Source organism: Carlito syrichta, unplaced genomic scaffold (assembly GCF_000164805.1).
Source record: "Carlito syrichta isolate Samal-C Ts95f unplaced genomic scaffold, Tarsius_syrichta-2.0.1 Scaffold313441, whole genome shotgun sequence".
Taxonomy (NCBI): Eukaryota; Metazoa; Chordata; class Mammalia; order Primates; family Tarsiidae; genus Carlito; species Carlito syrichta.
In genome coordinates, this window is record NW_007257537.1 from 204,803 (window position 1) to 227,463 (window position 22,661).

The following is a 22,661-nucleotide window of genomic DNA, read 5'->3' on the forward strand; positions in this document are numbered from 1 at the left end:
AACTGCAGCTGCAGGTGAACATGTATGAGACACACAGGAGCAGCTATCAGTGGCCACTCACCAATGTGGAGGCAGGTCTTGGTCCCAAGGGCTGCATGAGGCCCAGGGTGTCATGGGACAGGCCTGAGAAGAAGCTGATGCTTTCCTGCTAAAATGGGTGGCCGAGACTCAGACAGAGTTTGGGGAAATCTGACCAGAATTTTGCCCAAGACTAGTGAAAAGGGAGGTTGAAGATAAACTAATCTTTACCTTATTCTAGGGTCAAAGTGATTATCCATGCTTTCAGATACAGTATATAACAGTGTCAGAGAAAGCACATTAGTTTTTTTAATGATTTTTATAATAGTAAAAATAGTTGTAGAATTTAGTGGGTTTCTGAGTGATCACTGTAACTTTTTCCCCAGTTCTGATGAATGCTTTAAAATTTTTATGACGAAATGTTTAGAAGTGGTATAACAACATGAAGTGGACCGTTTCTGATTGGTCTTTTTTTGTTTGTTTTGAGTCGAGGTTTTGCTCTGTCACCAGGCTGGCATGATCATGGCTCACTGCAGCCTTGACCTTCTGGGCCCAGGTGATCCTTCCACCTCAGCCTCTCAAGTAGCTGGGACTACAGCTGTGTGCCACCAAGCCTGGCTAATTTATTTATTTATTTTTTGTAGCTATGGCCATGCTATGCTGTCTAGGATGGTCTTGAATTCCTAGGCTCAGGCAATCCTCCCAACTTGACCTCCCAAGGTGCTGGGATTACAAGCATGAACCACCGTGCCTGGCCTCCAATTGCCTTTGAAAGGAGACAGATCAGCACAATATGTAAGCAAAATTTAAGCTCTTTCAAAAATCACATATGGTGCCGAGTATTCAGGGGATTTATCTTCTACTTGAACCATTTTGTAAGCATGCACTGAAGAAAACACTATGATAAAGAGTGTTAAGTCATAAGAATGAATAACAGAGCTGGGAGAGTCACCACCCATCTTTATTGTGCCTTTCAAGGCAGCCATCTTCAAATATGGGCTGAGCAGAAGTGATGTGTTTTATCACCAACTCTGCCTCCCTTAAGAGAAAGATTTTATGAACCACTTATTTGGGGAGGGTTGGATCGAATGACACTAAGACACTTACTTCTCAGATTGCTCAATATACCAGTGTGTACGGTTGATTTCCCCAAGATGGACACAATGGAGGTACTCCAAACCTGGTCTACAGAAGACTTTTTAGGGGGAGGACCATGCTCTCAGACTAGAGTTTTAGGAAGGCAGAATATAAAACACCTTTTTACAAACTTTATCTCAATTAGTGATTCCTCGCAAATGAAATTTCACTGCAGCAGATACACCTGTTGAGAAGCGCCATCTCTGGCCAAGCAGAGCTGCCTTTAAAACGCAGGCTCCTCGACCGATGGAGACAGACCCAGCTCCAGGGTACCTTGGGTCAATATCAGCCATGCGTCTCCTCTGTCTTCCTACTTGCCTCAGACAGTTTTTTCCCCAGCTTGACTTTAAAACTGTTAGTGCAGCAGGAGTGCTTTGTGTTCTTGGACAATGCCCGCTGACCAGTTCTCCTGAGATGGGGTGCACCATCTGCCCCACCCACCTGGCCGGAAACAACAACCCGCTATTTCCCCTTTCCTGCTGGAAACTTCCTCGCGACCCTCTTTTTCACCCCCCAGTAAAACAAAGTACTTGACCAAATTTACTTTTATTTTGCATACATAGGAAAGAGGACCCTATCAAAAGAGGACAAAACAGAGAAATGAGCCAAACGTTGCAGAGGGAAAAGCATGCACAGATCTGTTTCACGTTGACTCCTAATCACAGACTACAGACTTCAACGCACCAGGAGCTGGCCTCACTCTAAGAGGTGGGTACCACCCACCAAAAGCAAGGAGGAAACGAGACTGGCTGGGAAACGTCATCACGTGTAGGACTTCCGTATATGTTATCGGTGTTTGCTGTAGTAGGATTCTAACCAGATTCAAGGGAAAACAAAGTTTATCTTACACAAAGGTGGGAATATAAAATTGTTGAGCCCTACCTACCATTCTGTCTCTTAAGAGCATTTGCTATAAAAAGATAAACAAAATTTTGTCATGGACATGTGGGTGCCTATTCAACTGCACCCTCACCCAACAACAGGGGCAGCTCTTAGTGTGCTTTATTACAAAGAGTAAAGGGCGAAAATGGTGTTAAAAATGCAAAACAAATGACCTGGAAGAAGAGGAACATTTGGACCCATGTAGTTGTCTTGGTTGTAAACAGCAAACGTTGTGCTTTGTCATCTCATTTAATGGAGGCCTAACGTGGAGAGGTGCCACCATCAGGGTGAGAGGTCAGAGGTCACATGAGAGTGGTCAGAGATACCAGCAGCAGCATCTGTGTTCACAAACTGTTTCGGAAGGTGTTGACTGTGTCCCCAAGCATTTCCCATAAAATTCCTCAGGAGGTTCTCAGATCCTTTGTCCTTAGAGTAAGTTGCTTCCAAGCAGCTACCTCGGCCGCTTCCCTATTCCTTGCTCCCTGCCTCATATAAATACCCAAGCAGAGTTTGAGCACCAAGGCTGTTGGTCCAGGGAAATAAAAGCCAGTCTGTATCCGCCCCAGTGAGATGTCTTGATGCCCCAGTTCAATAAGCAACAATTTCTCAGAGGCTCTGACTAGTTCCTTTAAAAAATAAGCACCTCCTCACCCCATTCCCTGTGATACTGCCCATACAGTAATCTAGGCATCCTGGCTACACTGCCTTGACACAACACATCAGACCTCAATCTGGGTTTAAATACACATCAGCACTGTGAACTATGCAGCAGAACAGAACTCCTTGCTGTCAACTACTCCGGCAATCCTGGGGTGAGATGTGATTCTTATTTGCATTTCCAACCACATCTTCTTTATTCTGATTTTGATTACACGGTCAGCGCAGTCCGGTTAGCACCTTTCTGCCTTTTTTTCAGCAAGTTCCTCCTTTTCAGAGCCCAACACACATCTGCTCAAATCAAACACAACCACCACTGGTCCTGGGCTCAGAATGGCAGTTGCGCCCTGATGGACACCTCAGCTGGTATCTCTTCCTCCAAGGGTTGATGTGACTTCTCAGTCCTCTGTTCTGAAAGGTGTCCATCAATACCTCCCACCACAGCTGCCCTGGAGAAGGGTACAGGAGTCCTCTAGCGTGAGGCCACTCTGGAGAGGCAGTGATGTCCAAGGAAGAAACATTCCCAGTCTGATCTCAAAGGACTGGAAGCAATACACACACTTCCATAAATGCAATGAAAAAGGAGGCGACTTTTATTTTTTCCAAGTCAGATTAAGACCTCATAAAATGCAACGTTCCAGTTTGGGGCAGGGAGCGATTTCTATGAATTTAAGTAACATTCCTTGGTGATCTTCAAATGACTGTAGCCATCCGATGCTGGTCTGAGACTGGACCTCCGCCCTGCCGTGGAGCTGTGCTTAGTCCGCTATTCCTTGGGGGTGCAGGGGAAGCTCATCTTCTGGACGTGAATGGAGACAGCAAAGTGCCAAGAGGCCTACTATCTCCTGAATGTTTCTCCAACAGCTTCTTAGAGATATGACTGATGGGAAGATGGGCTGGAACAGCTGACCCGCCAGCTGCTGCTTCATTGGCTGTGCTGCCTGCTATGTGTGGGGCTTTCCATCTGGTGGAAGGACGATTGCCCGGACTGCCTCAGCCTGGCCCCTCCACACGTCGCCAGCACCCCTGGCACTGCCCTTCTGCTCTCAGTCTCTCTCCTGTGGATCTGGGCATGCCACCCTAGGAAGTCAGCCCTCGGTGACTGTCACTACACTCTGCCACTTGAGAGCACAGATGACGTCAGAAACAGAAGCAACAAAGGAAACACAGTGCAAATTCAAATACTGTCCTCCATGGAAAGCCTGGAAGGAAGCTGTGCTTGCTTTGAAGATACCAAAGAGGAGTCTGCCCCAGTGGCTCATTAGAACATTCTCAGAAGCGAACATCGACGGGGACAGGAGAGGCCGGCAAAAGGCCCTCTCTGATCTTTCCTGCACGCTGGCGGTGCCCCGCTACTTGGCCTTCACCACCTGTTCATACGGGGGCGGGGGCGTGTTGCAGTAGGCAGGAGGGGGTGGGCAGGCTGTGCTCCCCTGCGGTGAGTTGGGTGGGACCTGAAAAGCCATTGCCATGGAGTTCCCAACAGGGTTCATCCCCAGTCCTCCTGGGTCAGTGTAATATGGCGGCCCTGGCTGCTGGACTCCTGCAAGACAGATGAAATAGATGAGCACAAAAGAGAAAACCTGCCCCCATCACACCCAAAGCACATGCAGGCCGGAGGGGCTGGCAGACCCTGCCCGGGTCACTCAACTACCGTGTATCAGGGACCCAAATGCCCAGTGGAGCAGAGAGCCTGGGGAGTAGTGACAAGCATCGCAACATGCAATCTCTGCTGGCTGGGCCCTGGTTCCACTGCAATTTGTTACATGTTTGTTACTGAGGCCCAGGCTAGGGCCGAGGAGACTGGGCCACAGGAAGGCACGGTGGTCTGCAGCCAACTGATGAGAGAAGCGGAAAGACCATCCTGGATTCCGGACTCTCAGCCCAGCATTAGCACTGGCAGTTAGTTCAACGACACCTTTGAAAAAAAAGAAGCCACTACAATACACAAGGCAAGAAACAGTGAAGGCCTTTGAATATCAGAGAAGAAATGGATAGGGGAGAATGAGGAACTGAGGGTGCAACTGATGCCCTGCCTGGACTAAACTTGCTACAGAATACGTAAGGATGGAGACAAGGGCTAAAAAAAAAGGTCTAGTTTGTGGGCTCAGAAAGGGGGTTGCCCAGTGCGGGGGAGTACAGGAGAAGGTGGATGGGATAGATAGAAAAGTCCATAGTGGGCTTTTGAGGGCCAAGGTAGCTTTGCAGTCTTCTGTGGAAAGGCAACGACAAAAACATGGGTGTAAAAAACCACCAAGGAAGGGAGGAAAGATGCGTCGAGGAGAAAGCCGTGGGAAAGATCAACATTTTAGACAGGAAAAGAGCATTTAACACGTAAGGCAGATGAGACGGGCACAAAGGTAACCGGGAAGAAATGATGGGAAGTAGTGAGTTCATGCAGCAAGGGGAAAGAGACATTTTAGGAAGACTGTCACTCTCTGAGGCCAAAAGAGGTGAAAACAGGGATTGCAAATCTTCAGCAGATGTGGAACATGGGAGTTCTTGTGCTCTTTCCCTGGAAGTTTTAGCACAGTGGTAGACATAGCTCCCACCAGCAGGAGAAAAGGAGTTCAGGGTTGAGGGGTGAAGACTGGTGAGGTAGCTCAATGGGATACTGAGCAGGAAAGGTGTATTATAAGGATGGGATGTGCTTGACACGTCAACAAGGGCAGGGAGAGATGCACACAACAGAGACAGGATTTTCAGAGACAGCACAGCTCAGTGAGGCCAAGGGTCTCTGGTTCAGCATTTGGGCCCCACTGCCTAGCTCAGAGCTGGTGCACCCGAGACATCTGCCAAACTGTGCAGTGTGGCCTCAAGAAGAAGCACAGGCTGCTCAGGGTGTGCAGGAAGGAACAACAGGTGCAGACCTCTATTCTGACTGCAAGCAGGTGCTGGGTTGTTATTCATTTGCTGACAGTGTTCTGGGGATAGGACAAATAGGAGATCTGAGCAGAGATTCCAAAGTCCACAAAGAAGGGAGGAGTGCACAGATGCTAGAAAAAAAAGTGACAAGGAGTAACAGGCCCAGAGGTATGAGATTCAGTGTACTGAGGACATTATGCACAAGGGTGACAGCAGGGAGCAAGGAGGTACCACTGCCATCTCCTTATCCTGCAGGGGGTGTGCCCTGGGAGGAGAGAAGCAGTCTTTCAATTCTGGGTAGATGCTTCAGTGAAAGAAAGAAAATACATAGTGCATTCTCAGAAGCTGAAGCAAGGAAGATTTTCTCCAGTAGAAAAGAAAGACAGGATCAGGAGAGGCAAGTAAACCATGGTAGCCATGTTGCTGCCTCTTCTGTTCTCTTAAGTGGTCAGAGCCCATCAGTCAGCTTCTGCCATAAGTGAACGATAGGGAAATGGGATGAGATGGAATGGGGTTGGTTTGGATTGAGATGGGGAGGAGTATGACATAGGATGGAATAAGAATGAGGATGGCACAGGATGGGATGAGATGAGGATGGGATGGGGATGAGGACAGTATGGATGGAGTAGGGATGAGGATGGGATGGGATGGGGTAAGGATGAGGATGGCATGGGAAGGTAATAGGATGACATGGAATGGGATGGGGATAAAGATCGCCTGAGATGGGATGAAGATGAGAATGGCATGGTATGTGGATGGGGATGAGGATCACGGGGAGAAGATGAGGATGAGGGTGGGATGGGATGGGAAGGGAATGAGATGGGTGGGGATGGGATGGGATGGGGCGGGTAATGAGATGGAATGGGGATAGGATGGGGTGAGAATGGGATGGGTGGGATGCGACAGAATGGGATACAGCGGGGATGAGAATGGGGATGGCTTGGGATGGGATGGTGATAGCATGAGAGAGGGAGGGGCAGGGATAAGGATAGCATGGGATGGATGAAGTGGGATTGGAGTGTGGACGTCTTCTCAAAGGATGTGAGGCTCAGGGAGGTATTCACCAAGGTCACACAATTGCCACTTGGCAGCACTAAGGTTTGAACCCAGCAGTGTCCCGGAAAGCCAGACTCTTCCAAATATGACATGGGTGTCTCACAACAGAACGGCGAAGGGTGAAAGAAGTTCATGCTCGAGAGGAATGGGAGTCCCAAAGGAGACTGGAGCCATGATGGGCCCACATTCTGGGCACCATCCAAGCGCTTAGGGCTTGACTAAGAACTGTCACGAGCCAGGTCTCCCAGGTGTGCTACACTCTTACTTCTGGCACGTCACCTGTCTCTGGGCGACATTGGAGTGTTTTATTCCTGAATGCCATCATCTCATTTTCTCCTTTCTCATCTCGCATAATTTGACAGGGAACTCCAGATTCAGCAAAAATTGGTAAGAGTATGCTACAATGTTAACTGACAACTGCACCTCCTCATTGGAACTGTCCCACCCACAGTGGACACCAATGGGAAGACCGAGCAGCCTGCTTCCCTTCCTTGGCATGACCTGCCACCTCCTGACCATGGCTGACTGACCAGCAGCTTGTGAAGGGAAGAGTCAGGCCCATCTTTCCTGGGGATGCAGAAGAGCGCGTCTGGCAGCAAAGGTTGGTGTGGAAATGCTGGAACAGGCAGTGGCAGCCAGAGCGGGCAGGTGGCTCATGGAGTATTTATTGAGTGGGCATCCACATGACTGCCAGACTTCTGACAGCATTCCTGTTCCATTAGGTTCCATTAGGTCTTCGCCATCTGCCCCTCCCTGAATTAGAGTGCGTGGACATCTATGCTCTCTCATTCCTCCTTACTGCCTGAGTCCTCACAGTTGAAGCCAGAGACCACGTCCTGACTTCCTCCCTCCATCCGCTCTGACCAGGCTGCTTCTTCTGATGTAGACAGGGTCTCAGCAAACAACAGCAAAGGCAGAGCTCATGTTTCCCTGGCCCTCAGCCTGCCCCTTTCCCCAAGTTCATCCCTACTCTTGGTAGGTGGCACCACACCTGCCCACTCACTCATGGGACTATAAGCCAGTCGCTTTCCTTGGGATAACAACCTCCATCATCAGGTTCCTGCCCTCTTCAGAGCTTACTTCTCACTGTCCTGCTTTATTCTTCATCTCCTAATAGCAAGTATTCCTCCCTGGGCCCTCACTACACAGCATCTCCTGGGCCTTCAAGCAGCAATTCCCTCCCCCTGGGGCACCCATCCCTACCTCCATGCAGTCCTCCTCCCCAACTCCTGTCTGGCTTACTCCCATTTATGTTTTAAGTCCCAGCTCAGAAACACCCCCCCCCCACAGGAAGTAGTATCTTACTGCCTATCACCACCTTTCCGACTGGAATAAGTGCCCTGTCCCTGTCATCCAGAACAAGGCACACCTGTTGGTATCATGCACTCACCACAGTGAGTGAGCTGTCCGCACTTGAGGACAGGAGATCATTCATCTCGGTGTCCTCAGAGCCCAGAATGGCACCCGGCAGGTGGCAGACATTCCATAAATCTGAGAGATTAATGACTGAAGGAGGGATGAATGGCATTTTGAACTTGGGTTTTGTGTTTGCCATATTGTGCTAGATGCACTTGGCAATTTACTGAGGCATACCTGTTTCTGATATGACAGGAGCAGCTGGCTGCCCCCGCTCAGCAAGCCTGTGCAAGCCCATTGCTACCATCCAGGGAGGACCCCGACTCCCTGTCACAGGCAAGGGTGGGACAGGAGTGTGGTCTTTGTAGCAGAGATGTGGCTTGGGCTGTGTTTGTAATGTCTCTGCAGTGTGGCTACTCACATTGGAGAAGAACAAGAGACACTGGCACCTGTGTCCAACTTAATTGATATTTTCATGTAAACAGTCACAACTTACAGGTATTGCCTGAAATCAGCGGGATGGGATTAAAATAGTTGAACAGGGAGACAAAGAGGAATGGGAGCACCAGGGGAGACTGGAGCCACAACGGGCCTCCATTCATAGAGGCAGTTGGAATGTAAAAAGAAAAAGAGGCAGCAGGCGAATAAGTGATGTACTTGTTAAGAACATGAGCCTTAGGTGAAAAAACTGGCTGCCCTGGGGAGGAAGCACGCCAGAAAGCCTGCAGTTGAGGCTGAAGGGCAGCGGAAACAAGCGGCACCTCATGCGAGCAGCTGCGACTCTTGGCCACATGGAGGCGATCAGGCAGGAACATTGGCTCAGGCGAGTAAGCAGTTCTCACAGAGGGTGTGCCTGGCCCAGACATCTGCTAGACTGCTGCTCACTGGGCGACAGGTAGAGCTCTCCACAAGACACTAAGTCGACCATTCGGGCTCCCACAGAGAAGAGAAATCAAAAGAGGACGGAGCCAGTCTGGCTGGAGTCAGAGTGACTCCTTTAGAAAAGAGAAAGCCAGAAGACAACATCGCACGAGTGAACCCCGTGGAGACAAGGCCAGCAAGGCTAGCAAAGTGCCCACAGACTTCAGAAGGTTCTTCAAAGGTGTTCCCCAAAATATACACACGATTCTGTGGCACATAACTCTGGAACTGAAAGCACCTTAGAAACATAATTTTAACTCCATAATCACAAATAAGCATGGCGAACAAAAATTTGAAAGATTCCACATCAAGCCCAAATGAAGTGTGATTAATAAAGGCCATGGTTGAAAAGTGAGGTTATTACCAGAAATGAATACAGAACAGAGTCAGAAAAAATGAAGTCCAAGGGAGCTGAAGCTTGGAGCAAAGGCTCTAGAAAGGATAGAGCCTTTTCATGTGCTCAGAGAATAAAGAATAGAAACAAAACAAATGGCAAAGAGAAATACCTGAAATTGTATTCTCTGCCAAGGAGAATGGTTTGCAAACTGAAACGGAAAGAAGAAAAAGGGTGAGGGAAAATCAAAGACCAAGATAAGTAAGAACTGACTGGGGTTCCGGGAGAACATTTAGATTTCCTAACTCTAACAGAGGAACTCTCAGTGTAGTAAATGAGAAAGAAAACCAGTACTTAATGAGGGTCCCATTATGTGCCAAGTACATTTTTCTGACAAATACAATCATCTCAAATATAGCATGTCATTCAAGTCCTATAGCAAGACTATTCTTATTTTAATTTTACAGATTCAAAAGCTGAAGCCCAAATAAATGACATAATTTGCCCAGGGGGATCTTCTTTCATTGGACATTGCTGGATCTGTGGGGACCAAGGCAGATATCACAAGCCAGGAAGGAGAATTAGGGAAGGACAAGCTGAGGCAGGCAGCAGGTTGCCTAGGCTGGTCTCTAACCCCTGGGCTCAGGCAATCCTCTCGCCTCGGCTCCCCAAAGTGCTGGGATTATAGGCTTGAACCACCGCACAAGCCTCTTCCCTATTTTTTAAGCTGGCTGAACTGGGGTATCTGGTACTTGCAGCCAAAAGCACTGAATGAATTCTCCCAGAGATCATTTTCATAATCCGTAGACATGATGCCTTTCATAATTGGCTCCTTTCTTTCCTCTAAATCTTCTAGTTTGATTTGCTTTTATGTTGGATCTATTCACATGGCTTAATTTTCTCAGCTATTAAAATATTTTTCAGCTCATTCTCTGGGACTTTGAGGTAAGTACTGATATATTGGTTACAAATAGGAATAGTTTTGATTCTCCTTTCTAACAGTTAAATATTCTTTTCATGTTAACACTTTAGCCAGAAATTCTAGAATGGTGTTAAATATTGATGACACTAGGTATCCCAGTTTTATGGGAATTCTTTTATTGTTTAACTAAACGTAATGTTCAAGAGCTCCATTTGTATTTTATATTTCATCTTTTAAGCTTTTATAAAAATGTTTGTAAGTATGAAATAAAGTATGTTTCATATTTTAAACTTTTACAAAAAATAAGGCTATGAATCCACTTCATCAGTTTAACATGAACTGCATATGTTGTAGGATTAATTCATTGACTTCTAAGGTCCATAAGTGTCCCCAGCCTATACTTTGAGCAGCAAGAGTGAGACGCTTTATAAGTGTCTATTGATTCTTATACTATTATTACCACCCCTCCTCACAGAGAGAGAATCTGAGTCACAGAGATGAAATCCTTCCCTTAACCCAGCCCTTCAGAAAGTTCTGTGAGCTCTGAGTCCAGGAAGGTCCCCACCACTCCTGCTCTGTCTCAGTGCCTCCCTGTCCTCACCCTGGCCAAGCCACTGTGCCTCTTACTGAGATGTCAATAGCCATCTCTCTGGTTCCTTTCTTATATGTGTGATTTACTCAAAAGTTTTGTGTGGCTCAAAAATCACCTTTAAATCACACCCCTTCTTTGTGAAACACCATGAATTCTTATTACTTTTCCATGTTATACTCTTCAGCCTTCTCTCTTTAAAGAGCATATAATTGGAGTTTAGTTTTAACACAACTTGTTGACCTTTTCTTCTTACAGGGAAGTCTTAACACATTTATCTTCACTGCCATACAGACTGTGCACAGCCTTCCTCTACTGTCATGTTTTCCTTTAATTTCCTTGCTATTTCTCATCTAGTCTGTTTTCTTGCCCCCCACCCTTTTTTTAAACTTTCATTACTATCTTTGACAGTGATTTAGAATGTGGATGTTTACTTTTGGTTCTAAGACTAAATACTTTAAAGACATAAAAAAATGTCGAACACAATATTAGACTTCCTTCTGTGGAAAATTGGTGTTGTAAACATCCTTCCACCTTTTTGCCAGTCTTTATTAACTGACTCTGGGAAAACGCATGCTCTTTCCTTTTTCTGACAGGCTTCTCCAATTTGTAAAAGCCTCAGAGGCAACAATGGTGGGTAGCGTTGCCCACAGGTGACATAGTTTGCCTCAGTGCTGAAGCTTCTGGATGACAGGCTGGGGGGAGGTGTGGAGGACAGGAGATTACTGATACATCACCTGGGTGGTGGGTTTGGATTGAATGCCCTTGAGAATCCCATCTAGCCCCGAGATTTTAAATTCTTTTTCCTTAAAAATATTTAATAAGATAAGGATGTAACAGAACAAACTTATAAAAAAGGATAGAAAAAGTACCCCAAAAATAGAATGAAAGGGGAGAAATAACTACAAAAACAATCGTTATTTTGACAAGTGGATACCCACCCGTCTATGCCTGTGGCCCATTAGGAACCTGGCCGCACAGCAGGAGGTGAGCGGCTGGAGAGCAATCAGTTTACACCTGCTCCCATTGCTTGCATTTTCCCCCAAGATCCGCCTCCTGTCAGACCAGCAGCAGCGGCCCAAACTGTGCCTACACGATGACCACTTAGCTACCTCGTCCTCAATTGTACCTACATCTTAAAAAAAAAAGGTTCTCATAGTGTGACCTGTACTGTGTGTGGTTAAAGAAATTATGGTGACTGTATAATTATTTATACTATATTACAAATTAATAAGAGCAGAATTAAAGTGCACAATAAATGTAATGGGCTTGAATCATCCCAAAACCATCCACCCCTCCCCTAGTCTGTGAAAAAACTGTCTTCCATGAAACCAGTCTCTGATGCCTAAAAGGTTGGAGACTGCTGCTGTAAAGAATTACACAATAGCCGGGCTGGGTAGCTCAGCCTGGAATCCCGTGTCTTTGGGAGGCTGAGGTGAGTGGATTGCCTGAGCCCACGGGTTCGAGACCCGCCTGGGTAGCGGGACCTCATCTCTACAATAAATCAAAAAATCAGCCAGGCGTGGTAGCACATGCCTATAATTCCAGCTACTTGGAAGGCTGAGGCGGAAGGATTGCCGGAGCCCAGCAGTTCGAGGCTGCGGTGGCCGGGAGTGGCCACTACACTCCAGTCTGGGCGACAGAGTGAGTCTCCAACTCAAAAAAAAAAAAAGAATTACACATTAATTCTCCTTCAGAATCTCCAGAAGGAACCGTTCCCGCTGACACCCCGATTTTGGACTTCTACCTCTAAAACTGAGGGAAGATAAACTTCTGTTGCTTTAAGCCACCGAGTTTGAAGTAATTCACTGGGACAGTCCCAGGAAACTAGTAGAGTATGGACCCCCTTTCTCCTCACTGTCAACACATAAGCCTGCATTAGCCCACAGCACATGTAGCAGTCTCAAAATAAGACCAATGCTGCAGCAAAAAATACAGTTAGCATAAATAGTTTAACATTTCATAGGTTTTCTCTTTTTTTGTTGAAGATGAGCTCTGAGATTCTGTGACTATGATTTTTCTTTTCTCCTTCTTTTTGCCTTTGATAGATCAAAGGGGGTTAATAAAACATCCGTGTGGCTACATGCCCAGCTCAAGCTCTCTCCCTGTTTTTAATTTTAAACATCACCTTTACGGGCTTCATATAAATAGCCCAGCCCACCTTCCCACTAGCCAGCTTTTCCTCCTCAGAGAAGCAAAGCTTAAATATTGATACACAACAAACAGCAGATAGAAATACACTATTTCACATCCCTTTGAAGTATTTTTCTAAGTCATTACAAGTCTTCTAAAAAGAAAGAAAGCATATTAGAGGAAACTAAATGTTTACTTAAGGCTAACTGAGAAAGTAAAAGGCAAATAAAATGGAAAACGCCTATCATGTTTTTGCTGAGGTTCCACAAGCAGTCTGCATACATCAGAAACAAGAAAAGGGATTTCAAAGCTCACAGTCTTTCACTTCAGGCTCCACAGCATCCATGATTTCTACCACAGCATGGATCAGAAGTCACTGCTGCCTTGCTCTCCTTTCATGGTGGGAGGCCAGGCCCCTATCTGTCCTCACCACTACGAGCCCTGTGGCTGCAGGTGCCAGCACACGGTGGGCTCACAAAGCGGTCGGAGATACTACAGGGATGATGTGTGGAAACAGGTTCCTCCTCTGGGGGCCACAGGCCTCGCTACAACAAACAGCTCCCGTCTCATTTGGTCCAAGTTTCTTCTTCCCCCTTCTGCCTTCCCTTTGAACGGCCATTTCAATACATTTAGGGAGAAAAGCTCACGATGACAGATTTGGGAGGTGGCTTAGAGAAGAAAAACAGAGGGAGAAGGTGATCCAAAGGCCACCCTACACTTCCTGGGAGGGTCTGTCCAATCCTGCTCTGCCTTCAAGGGCAAGCATGAGGAAGACACCTGGCATTTACATGACCTTCCCTAAAATGTGGATAGTCAAGATTGCAGACCAGGACTGGCAAAGGGGTGCAGGCTCTGTCTCCGCTCAATCACTGGCCAAGCAGAGGCCGAGGCAAGGGACTTAAATTTGCTCGAAGCTCTGTTCTCACTGATCAAAGGTCACAGATGTGAAAGCTGCTTGCTGTGATTAATGTAACAATATGAACTGCCATCTGTCACTATTCAGTGTCCAAGGACATTACATGTTTTTATATGGAAAAAAAAAACCCAACAGAACCAAAAGGAAATCTCCCACATTTATATGGCAGAATATTCTAGATGTATCTACTTTATACAAACAGGATCATATAGATCATAATAGCAATTGATCTGTTGTAGAAAGCGAAAAGGGGTCATTAGGGTTGGAATGAGAATTACAGAATAAGAATAACAGAGGGAGAGACACACAGATGAAAAGTCACACGGACAGAGCCACACACTGAACTTTGCCAAAAAAATATTCCTGGTTGGCAAGAGGAATGCCATGCTGTGAGGCACTCATGATTCCTGGGCTTCACCAGATGAGACGACTCTCACACTCACTCACACTCACTCACCCTAATTCGCTGGTCAGCCAGTCCCTTCTGCCATCTGGGAGGAACTGGTAAGAAATATTCTAAGCCGGGCTCGGTGGCTCAGCCTGTAATCCCGCGCCTTTGGGAGGCTGAGGTGAGTGGATGGCCTGAGCCCACGGGTTCGAGACCCACCTGGACAGTGAGACCTCATCTCTACAATAAATCAAAAAATCAGCCGGGAGTGGTAGCACGTGCCTGTAGTTCCGGCTACTTGGAAGGCTGAGGCGGAAGAATTGCCGGAGCCCAGCAGGTCGAGGCTGCGGTGGCCGGGAGCGGCCACTGCACTCCAGTCTGGGCGATCGAGTGAGACTCCGACTCAAAAAAAAAAGAAATATTCTGGTAGCAATGAGAGTGGATGAAGAGATTGGCAACTGCAATTTATAAACAAATAACTTTAAGTATTTACAGTTAATTCCTTTCACCAAAACCATCCCCTCACAAATACTTCTATCCTCAAGGAGGTCACTCAAACCAGCATGGGGGAAGGCAGTGGGTGCAAGACTCCATGTGGCACAGACTCTCACAACCCACTATGGCCGAATACCGCCCTTGCCTCCCGCATCCCTTCACCCCATTGGTTCCTCAGGGGAAAATTTCAAAGAACCAGAATGGAGATGCCAGAGACCCAGGGGTTGGAGAAGAGGAGAGAGGAGCTGCAGAGCCGTTCCACCGCCATCCCTTCACATCTAACGCACTGCCACACTTATTCCACCAGCTTTGAAACTAGACGTCCTCACAACAGAAGCAGCCCCATTGGTGCTTCGGTGAATAAACTGTCAAAACACCATGCCCACTATTTCCATTTTCTTGTGGTTGGTGGTCATTTAGTCAGACCACCACCATCATTATGGGCTAACAGATTTATTTTAGGATTGAGATATCGGAAGAGTCAGAAAATTATCAAAAAAACTTACCGAAAATGTACTACTAGAAATAAAGCTGTATCTCCTAATAGGAATACTCCATCTACTTATATCATTTTTTAAAAAAATCAGTATTAGTCACATTAAATGAAATCATTTTTAAAGAAAACTTAAATCACATTAACACTACAAATTTCATTATTGACTACTTAGGCAATCTTTCTGTGAGCATTTGTGTGATTATCCAGTTGAACTCCTGACCTTTCTTTTTCTTTAGAGATGGGGTCTCACTACATTGCTCAGGTTGAAGGGCAGTGGCTATTCACAAATGCGATCATAGCTCACTATAGCCTTGAACTCCTGGTTCAAGCAATCAATCCTTCTGCCTCAGCCTCCCGAGTAGCTGGGACTACAGGTATGTACCACTATGCCTGTCTAGACCCATGACCATTCTCAGAAAATATTACCCACCAGTCTTCACTGAATGTACCTTTATGATTGTCTTGCCATACAGTTACATGGTCTTAATCTTGACTATCAACTTTAGTGGCCACATGATATTCCACAAAAACGACAGGCCATAATCTCATCATCTTTCCCTTTGCAACCCCCTTAACTACTACCCTCCCCACATTCTATCAGGAAGGCACCATGTTCAGTGGAGGTCCCCTCAGATCTTCCTGATGGCCAGCTTTCTGTCCCCCAGACTTACATCCCTATCTCAGCCCAGAATTTTATGTTTATTTTTTCCACTGTCCTACGAACTCCTAAAGGGTAGTGAATCATAACCTCCTCCTTTGTAAATGCTGTGGCTGGAGCTAGTTAGCTAATGTTTTCTGAGTGAGTGAATGAATGGAGTCTATAATCCCTCTCTACGCAGGAGGGCATATTGATGGGACTCTGCCGCAGCCTGATGGCGAAGGACTCGGGGTAGTACCATTTGGAAGGCTCTAGCTCGCCTTCTGCATCTTGGCCACCACGGCATGTGCAGACCAACTAAAGCAAGGAGCCCCTCTCTTCAGGCCGCTTCCCTTGTGGATCTGGTGCTGAGGCTCAGGAGGGACTGTGGCCCACAGGACTCTCCCAGACCTCAGGCCTCCCAATCCCATCCAGTGCCTCTTGCTTCTTCCCACACAGCAGCTTCTCCACTGCCATCCTCTGCTTAGACCCACTGAGCCCCTAGACCTTCCTTCTACCAGCAGCGTCAGCCTCTTCCTGGGCTGGCTTGAGAAACATAGCTGCATGCCTCAGCACTGCCCAGACCCACTCCAGGCATGGCATTTACCCTAGGGGCCTCCAAGGTGGCAGTGCACCGGGCTCCTCCCTCTTCCTAGACTCCCAAGCTCCACCTAGCCTTCCTCTCCAGGCCTCACACTCCCAAGGGCCCCATGCCCAGTATATTGTGGAATCTCAGCAGACAGCTGCAGTGGGATAGATCTCACCTCAGGAAGCGATGGGTTTTCAGACCAGAAGCATGTCGAAACCAACAGACTTCATTTTTACTTTCAATATTAACATACCTATAAAGAAGTGAAATTCTTCCCAAGCTTAGAGTTGTTAAATTATAGAGCCCTTGATCTGGTAGCAAATTATGGAAGTTGTATACTCTCATGGAACAAAGCAAGCCTATTTTCATGTGACACACGGGCTACCATGGGATCACCTATTTCATACTGTTACAGGCCTGAAAGAGGTATATAAATGGTATAAACAGCCACTCTCTGCAGAGAGCCAGGGCCAGATGAATGCCTCTCAGCAGGCTGTACTGGGCTCTTCCAGTTGGCCCCACAGCCTGTGCAGGACTGGTAGTCTTGGGAGAGGGCAAATGCCACCCATTTCTAAACGTTCCCAAGTGAGACCACAGCATGGCCCCGGTCTCCCTGCCTCTCCCCAGCAGTGCATCTGTCCAAACTTCCCTGCGACGCTGAGCTTGCTCCCAGTGGCTGCTCACTGGCTGGTTCACCAGCAGACCTTCTCTGCTGTTTTTCAGAGGTACTGTTTTTTATCTGGTGTCCACCTGGCCCTGGATTTTTACACTGCTCCCACCTTCAAAAGAACCCTGCCTTGCTATTGTGGCTGCTGGGACCCACGGCAGCTATTCTGGAGTTCTGCGGTTCAAGTCTGTGTGGGTATCTCAAAGACTGATGAGAAAGCAAGACCACAGGGCCCCCAATCCTTCCTGACCTCACTCCTCTTACTTGCTCTTCAGTGCAGATGGCCCTGCCATGGAAGCCTTCTTGCATCTGTGCAACAGCTGGAATTTCCCACTCACGTGGCTCCCTACACCTTCAACTTTTCCTCCAGAGCTCTCATAATGGTAACTATATAGTTATTGTGCAAGTGCTCAGAACTACCACATGGGCATGCTAGCTGTGCACTACACAGAGGAGTGAGTGGGACTGGAATCCAGACTGGTCACCGGTGTCCCAAGCCCCTGAGGGAACCTTAGCAGATGTTCAATGAATATGAGCTGAGAGGACAATCAGGCAGGCCTGAGCTCCAGGCTCCCAGTGTGGCCTTGGTGTATCCCAGCCCCAGGTTAACCAGGTTGCAAACCTGGGAGCACTCACAGACTGCTTGGCCTGCAGACACAGGCCAGGTGTCTGCTCAGTGCCTGGGATAAGCCTTGCACCTGGCCCAGCCAGGGAGCCAATATTTGCAAGAAGGATCGAAGCCCACCTCAGTAAAAGTTGTGAAAGCACTTGGCAGGGCACCCAGAGGAGAAAACAGAGAATGTAAAGTGGACGGGGATGATTTCACTAGGGGAAATACAGAGCAGCATCTTAGAAGAATGGGCATTCTCCTGGCTGAGGGGGTGTGCACACGGTCCAGTGTGATGGCAGGACTGGAGACAGCAGGCTGCTCACATGGACCCCGAGGGAAAGCAGGCGGTTGGAGGAGGCTGTGAACAACCTGGGTCTTTGGCTAAAGAGTCTAGACTTCCACAGCGAGCACACTAAGCCCAAGAATAAGATGGCCTATCTATATTTTTTTAGAAGAACTGTCCAGTGGCCACATGGAGAACAGAGAGAAGCTGACGAGACCAGTGACTGGAAAGACAGAGCAGGCGTCGCCCCACTGTAAGACATGAGGATTTGGTAGGATCCGCTAACCTAGCTGTAGAGGATTCCACCTGACAGATGGGTGCACAGCTGTGCAAGAAGAGGGACAGGGCAGGGAAGGAGGGCACACTGGGCTGCATTCTTTCCCAGAAACACTAAGGGGCTATAGGGCGATCGCAGGGGATTATGCAGCTACAAGGAGGGTCTTGCCACATGGTCTGCTCACCACATGCGTGACGGCCAGACTCTGATGCTCAGTCAGCACCATGGCCTGGGACGTGTGGCAGCTCATCAGGGCCTCAGGCCACACGTGCCATGTGGCACAGGGCCTGCTCCTTCCTATACTAAAGATTCTCTCACCAATCCAGATGAAATCCAGTGAGGGATGGTTTTGACCTTCCATTTTAACTGAGAATTTGCACTTCACTCTATGACAGAGCACAAATTTGAAACTATTCACATATTTCCAAATACGAAAAACTAAAAATCCACGTGCAGATGAAAAATGGTACTAACTCTGAGTGAAAGTTTAAGGCATGGCTCCCACTGAACTGCTGTGGAAAATATCCATATCTTTCTGATTAACATTTTAAAAAATAATAACACTTTTTGTAGAAGGAACACCCTACAGAGTATCTGGTGGAAAAAAACAGTGAAAAAAACAAATACCCAAATGACTTTGCATCTTGAGAACAGCATATCCTCAGGAGAAGAGAAGAGAGAAGACAACTTTCTTCCTTTGCATGCATTCAATCTCTCTACTACTCTTATTTCAGACCACTTTATTAAGGTCTGATTGCCATGCAGAAAGCTGTGCATACCTAACGTCCACAATCTGATGAGTTTCTCCACAAAACCATCACCACAATCTCTGCCACAAGTATATCTATTATCTCCAAAAGTTTTATCTGCCTTATTATTATTATTATTATTATTGTGTGAATACTTAACATAAGACCTACTCTCTTGCCAAATTTTTCATTACATATTACAGTTTTATTAATCTTAGGTCCTATGCTGTACAGCATATCTCTTGAACTTATTTTTTGTAACTGAAGCTCTATAAAAGCCAAGGCAAGAACCATTAGAATTGACCATCCAGTGTAAAGTGCCAGCCTCACCACATACCTGGCCAAAAGACCAGCACTCTAATGAGTAGCACCTGCCCAGCCTCCCACCCCTGGGGGCTGGGGGACTCAGCTCTCCTCTGTCATCAGAAGGCTCCTTCCAAGGAAGGGAGACACACCTTACACAAGATGTCACAACCGGGGCACCAGCCTGTATCCTAAGCCCACACCACCTACTACAGTACAAGGAGTTTTAGATAGTTATGGCAATGTTTTATAAGAATTAAGAAACAACAAATTCTCCTTGACCCTGGAACGTTGCTTTACAATGTTCAATGTACAAATGTAACTTGTGCGAAAAGATCTATGGTTGTACTATTTATAAGCACTCAGAATACCAGTAACTTCACAATGAATACCTGTGGAATGAATGAATAAGTAAAAGGAAAAACAAATGATCGACAACAATAAAATATCTAAGCTAATTACCACTTAGAGGTAATTATTTAGTTCAGAGGTAATAAGAATGGCAAGGACATTGCTATTCCAGCCTAGAAATGTACACATGGAACAATTTTTAAGGAAAAAGGCAGAGAGAAAATGCTATGCACATACAAACTGTATAATGTGCACCTGAGACACACTAGTGACTATGTAAGAATGTGAGGCAATGGGCACACAAAGCAACGTATGCAGACGTGTTATCAGCACAAGTAAGTGCACAATGGGGTTCATCACGAGAATGCAAAGGAATACAATGGCCCGAGTTTTCTCTCTTCCAGCATATTCTGTGCAGCACCCTTTACCACGGTTTGCAGAAGACACACAGCCTGCAGCAGGAGAGACAAGGACAGGGCTGGCTAACCTGGGCCAGGGTTCGGGGGCTGCCTGGTGTAGGACACGTTGAAGGCAGGCTCCTCAATCAGCGGCGGGGGGTACATGCGTCTCCGGATGAAGAAGCCAGCTCCGCAGCAGAAGAGCACGCCCATCATCAGGAGGAACCTGGGGAGAACACAGACATGAGGTGGCACTCAGAAGGCAGAGGCTGGAAGGACTTGGCCGGGTGACTCTGAGGCCTCGTGGACTCCTTGGGGATCGGATCAGAGGCAGCACAAGCCAGGAGGCGCCCGGCCAGGAGTGCAGGTTCCTCTCTCCTGCCTGTTTTACCCAGGGACGCTCCTCCAGCAGATGGCACCAGGAGGCACTTGGCCCGCACACCTGAGTCATGCCCTGGGTGAGGTTTACAATGCCGAGATGTGCCATAAATGAACACTGTCCCAAATAGCTCCACATGGCGAGTTGGTGCAATTACTTCCCTGTTCGTGGCTCTGACTGCAACTCAACGTTTTAGTCAAAACAGGAGATGCTGTCTAGATCCTGTCTAAACACTATGGCTGATCCTGCCTTTGCCTCGATGTCCAAGTCCCCCAGATTCCATTTTTAGCTGTTAAAACACCAAGGGTGAGCACATTTACCCCACCCCCAAAAGCTGTCTCCATTATCACATGAACATCCATAAAGAAACCAAAGTACCCTTCCTAGAGAGCACTTTAATTACAGAGAAACTGCAGGAATAGTATGCAAAAATACAATCAACAAAAATGATGACCATTTAGAAGACTCTAGGTTCTAAATATGGTTGAACAGACTCCCTAGCCTGACCTTAAAGCCTAACAGACAACAGAACTGTGTGCTTTAAGGATAGGACCCTTCGTCTAACTCACCTAAGAATTCTCACTATCATTGCACTGGCATTCAGCAAATTACTGCAGAATAAATGAATGCGTGACTTCCTCCCATTCTCCATGTGCCTTATTCTTTTTGTTTCTAGAAAAAGGGGGAGGCACTCTGAGAAGGACAAGTAATAATACCAAGAAATTCTTGCCCATCTCTAAACTGAAATTACGATGGGACCCATGGAACCTTCCAGAATCCCACACAATATACCCACACTCTGTGAAGACAGTCCATTGGCTTCTGAAAGATGAGCACACAGCAGAGCGGGTCTTGGTCAACAGCACCAGTGCACACATAAAATAAATCTAAGAGCAGTGTGGATGGTAAAACCTTTGAGAGTATTGCTATGAAGCTAGGAAGTATTACCGGATAACCCTGGCACACCGAGCAGGGAGAAGAATCAGAGGTGCAAGGCAGGAAATCACTCAAGAAAAGGGCTTAAACTGCGGACTCTGTGCCTGTCTTCCAATTTGTATTTCAACAAGTAATTATACCTGCCATGCCCTGTCACTACAGTGAGCACGGCAGTGAGTATGCCAGGTGGGGTTCCCCATCCCACTGGGCTTAGCAGGGGAGGGAGACAATGAACGACACTTGTGTACAATACTTAACTGGTAAGTGCTAAGAAAGAAAAATGAGGGAGGCAAGAATAAGTGTGGGTGGTAAAATATACGTAACATAATTTGCCATTTGCCATTTTAACCATTTTTACGTGTGCAATTCAGTGCACCAAGAGGTCTTAACAGGGTCGCTGTGGCAGGCAGAAGATCAGAAAAGCTGCATTCCTTCAAGAACATCTGAGCTTGGTTCTGAAGAATGAAAAGAAAAAGACAAGCTGAAGGGAGGGGAAGAACAGCACGGGTAAAGGGGGCCAGGGTCAGTAGACGCTTGGAGTGAGGGGCCTGGAGAGAATGGCTGTGCAGGGTGGAGGGATGGGGCAGAGGGATGCAGTCTCCGGAGCCCAAGGACCCCGCCTCTGCAGGGCATGGCAGAATGAGGCAACACTCAGCTCAGCAGGGGGAATGCTGAATTCACAGAGGGAACGGTCTTGCTCTCAGCACTAATTCCCTCAGGTGGACTCGGTGACAACCTTACAGTCAATGCGGAGTCCAACCAATGTAAATACCTGGGTGGAAATACTTAAATCATGGAGAGGCTGGATGCGCACAGGGTTTATGTTCTGAAATAGCACCCCTTGCCACTCCAAGAGACTGGGCTCCCTGGACTGAAAACTGCAGAAGCCAACTGAGAGCTTGGTCTCCCCTATGAGGTAAGCCAAAATGTCAGTTACACTGCCGAATGGGACATTTTTTCTTCCTACACAAAATGACGTTGCACCCCACACCTTAGACTGAGGGAGGGCAAGCAGGCACAATACAAGGTAAGGACGGAACAGAGTCACCTGGCTCAGGTGTCAGTCATCACCCGACGTACTCCTTGTTGAATGCTAGTCTGAGAACTTGTTTTATTTTATTTTTTTTGAAAGTAGGATTTAAGCCGGGCTTGGTGGCTCAGCCTGTAATCCCACACCTTTGGGAGGCTGAGGTGAGTGGATTGCCTGAGCCCGCAGGTTCGAGACCTGCCTAGGCAACTTGGCAAGACCTCATCTCTACAATAAATCAAAAAATCAGCCGGGCGTGGTAGCGTGCGCCTGTAGTTCCAGCTACTCGG

At 47.2% G+C, this 22,661-nt stretch overlaps 1 protein-coding gene across 2 annotated transcripts in view; it reads right to left on the reverse strand.

The window, feature by feature from the left end:
- Positions 1 to 1,685: 1,685 nt before the first annotated feature.
- The window catches only part of VOPP1 (vesicular, overexpressed in cancer, prosurvival protein 1), a 62,559-nt gene continuing 41,583 nt past the window's right edge, over positions 1,686 to 22,661 (reverse strand). For both annotated transcript variants that reach the window (XM_021718775.1, XM_021718774.1), the window contains 2 exons: positions 20,119 to 20,255; positions 1,686 to 4,237 (listed from right to left, as the gene is read on the reverse strand). In XM_021718775.1, coding sequence (XP_021574450.1) covers positions 4,047 to 4,237; positions 20,119 to 20,245 — 318 coding nt within the window. In that variant the 5' untranslated portion in view covers positions 20,246 to 20,255 and the 3' untranslated portion in view covers positions 1,686 to 4,046. The remainder of the gene's footprint in view (positions 4,238 to 20,118; positions 20,256 to 22,661) is intronic.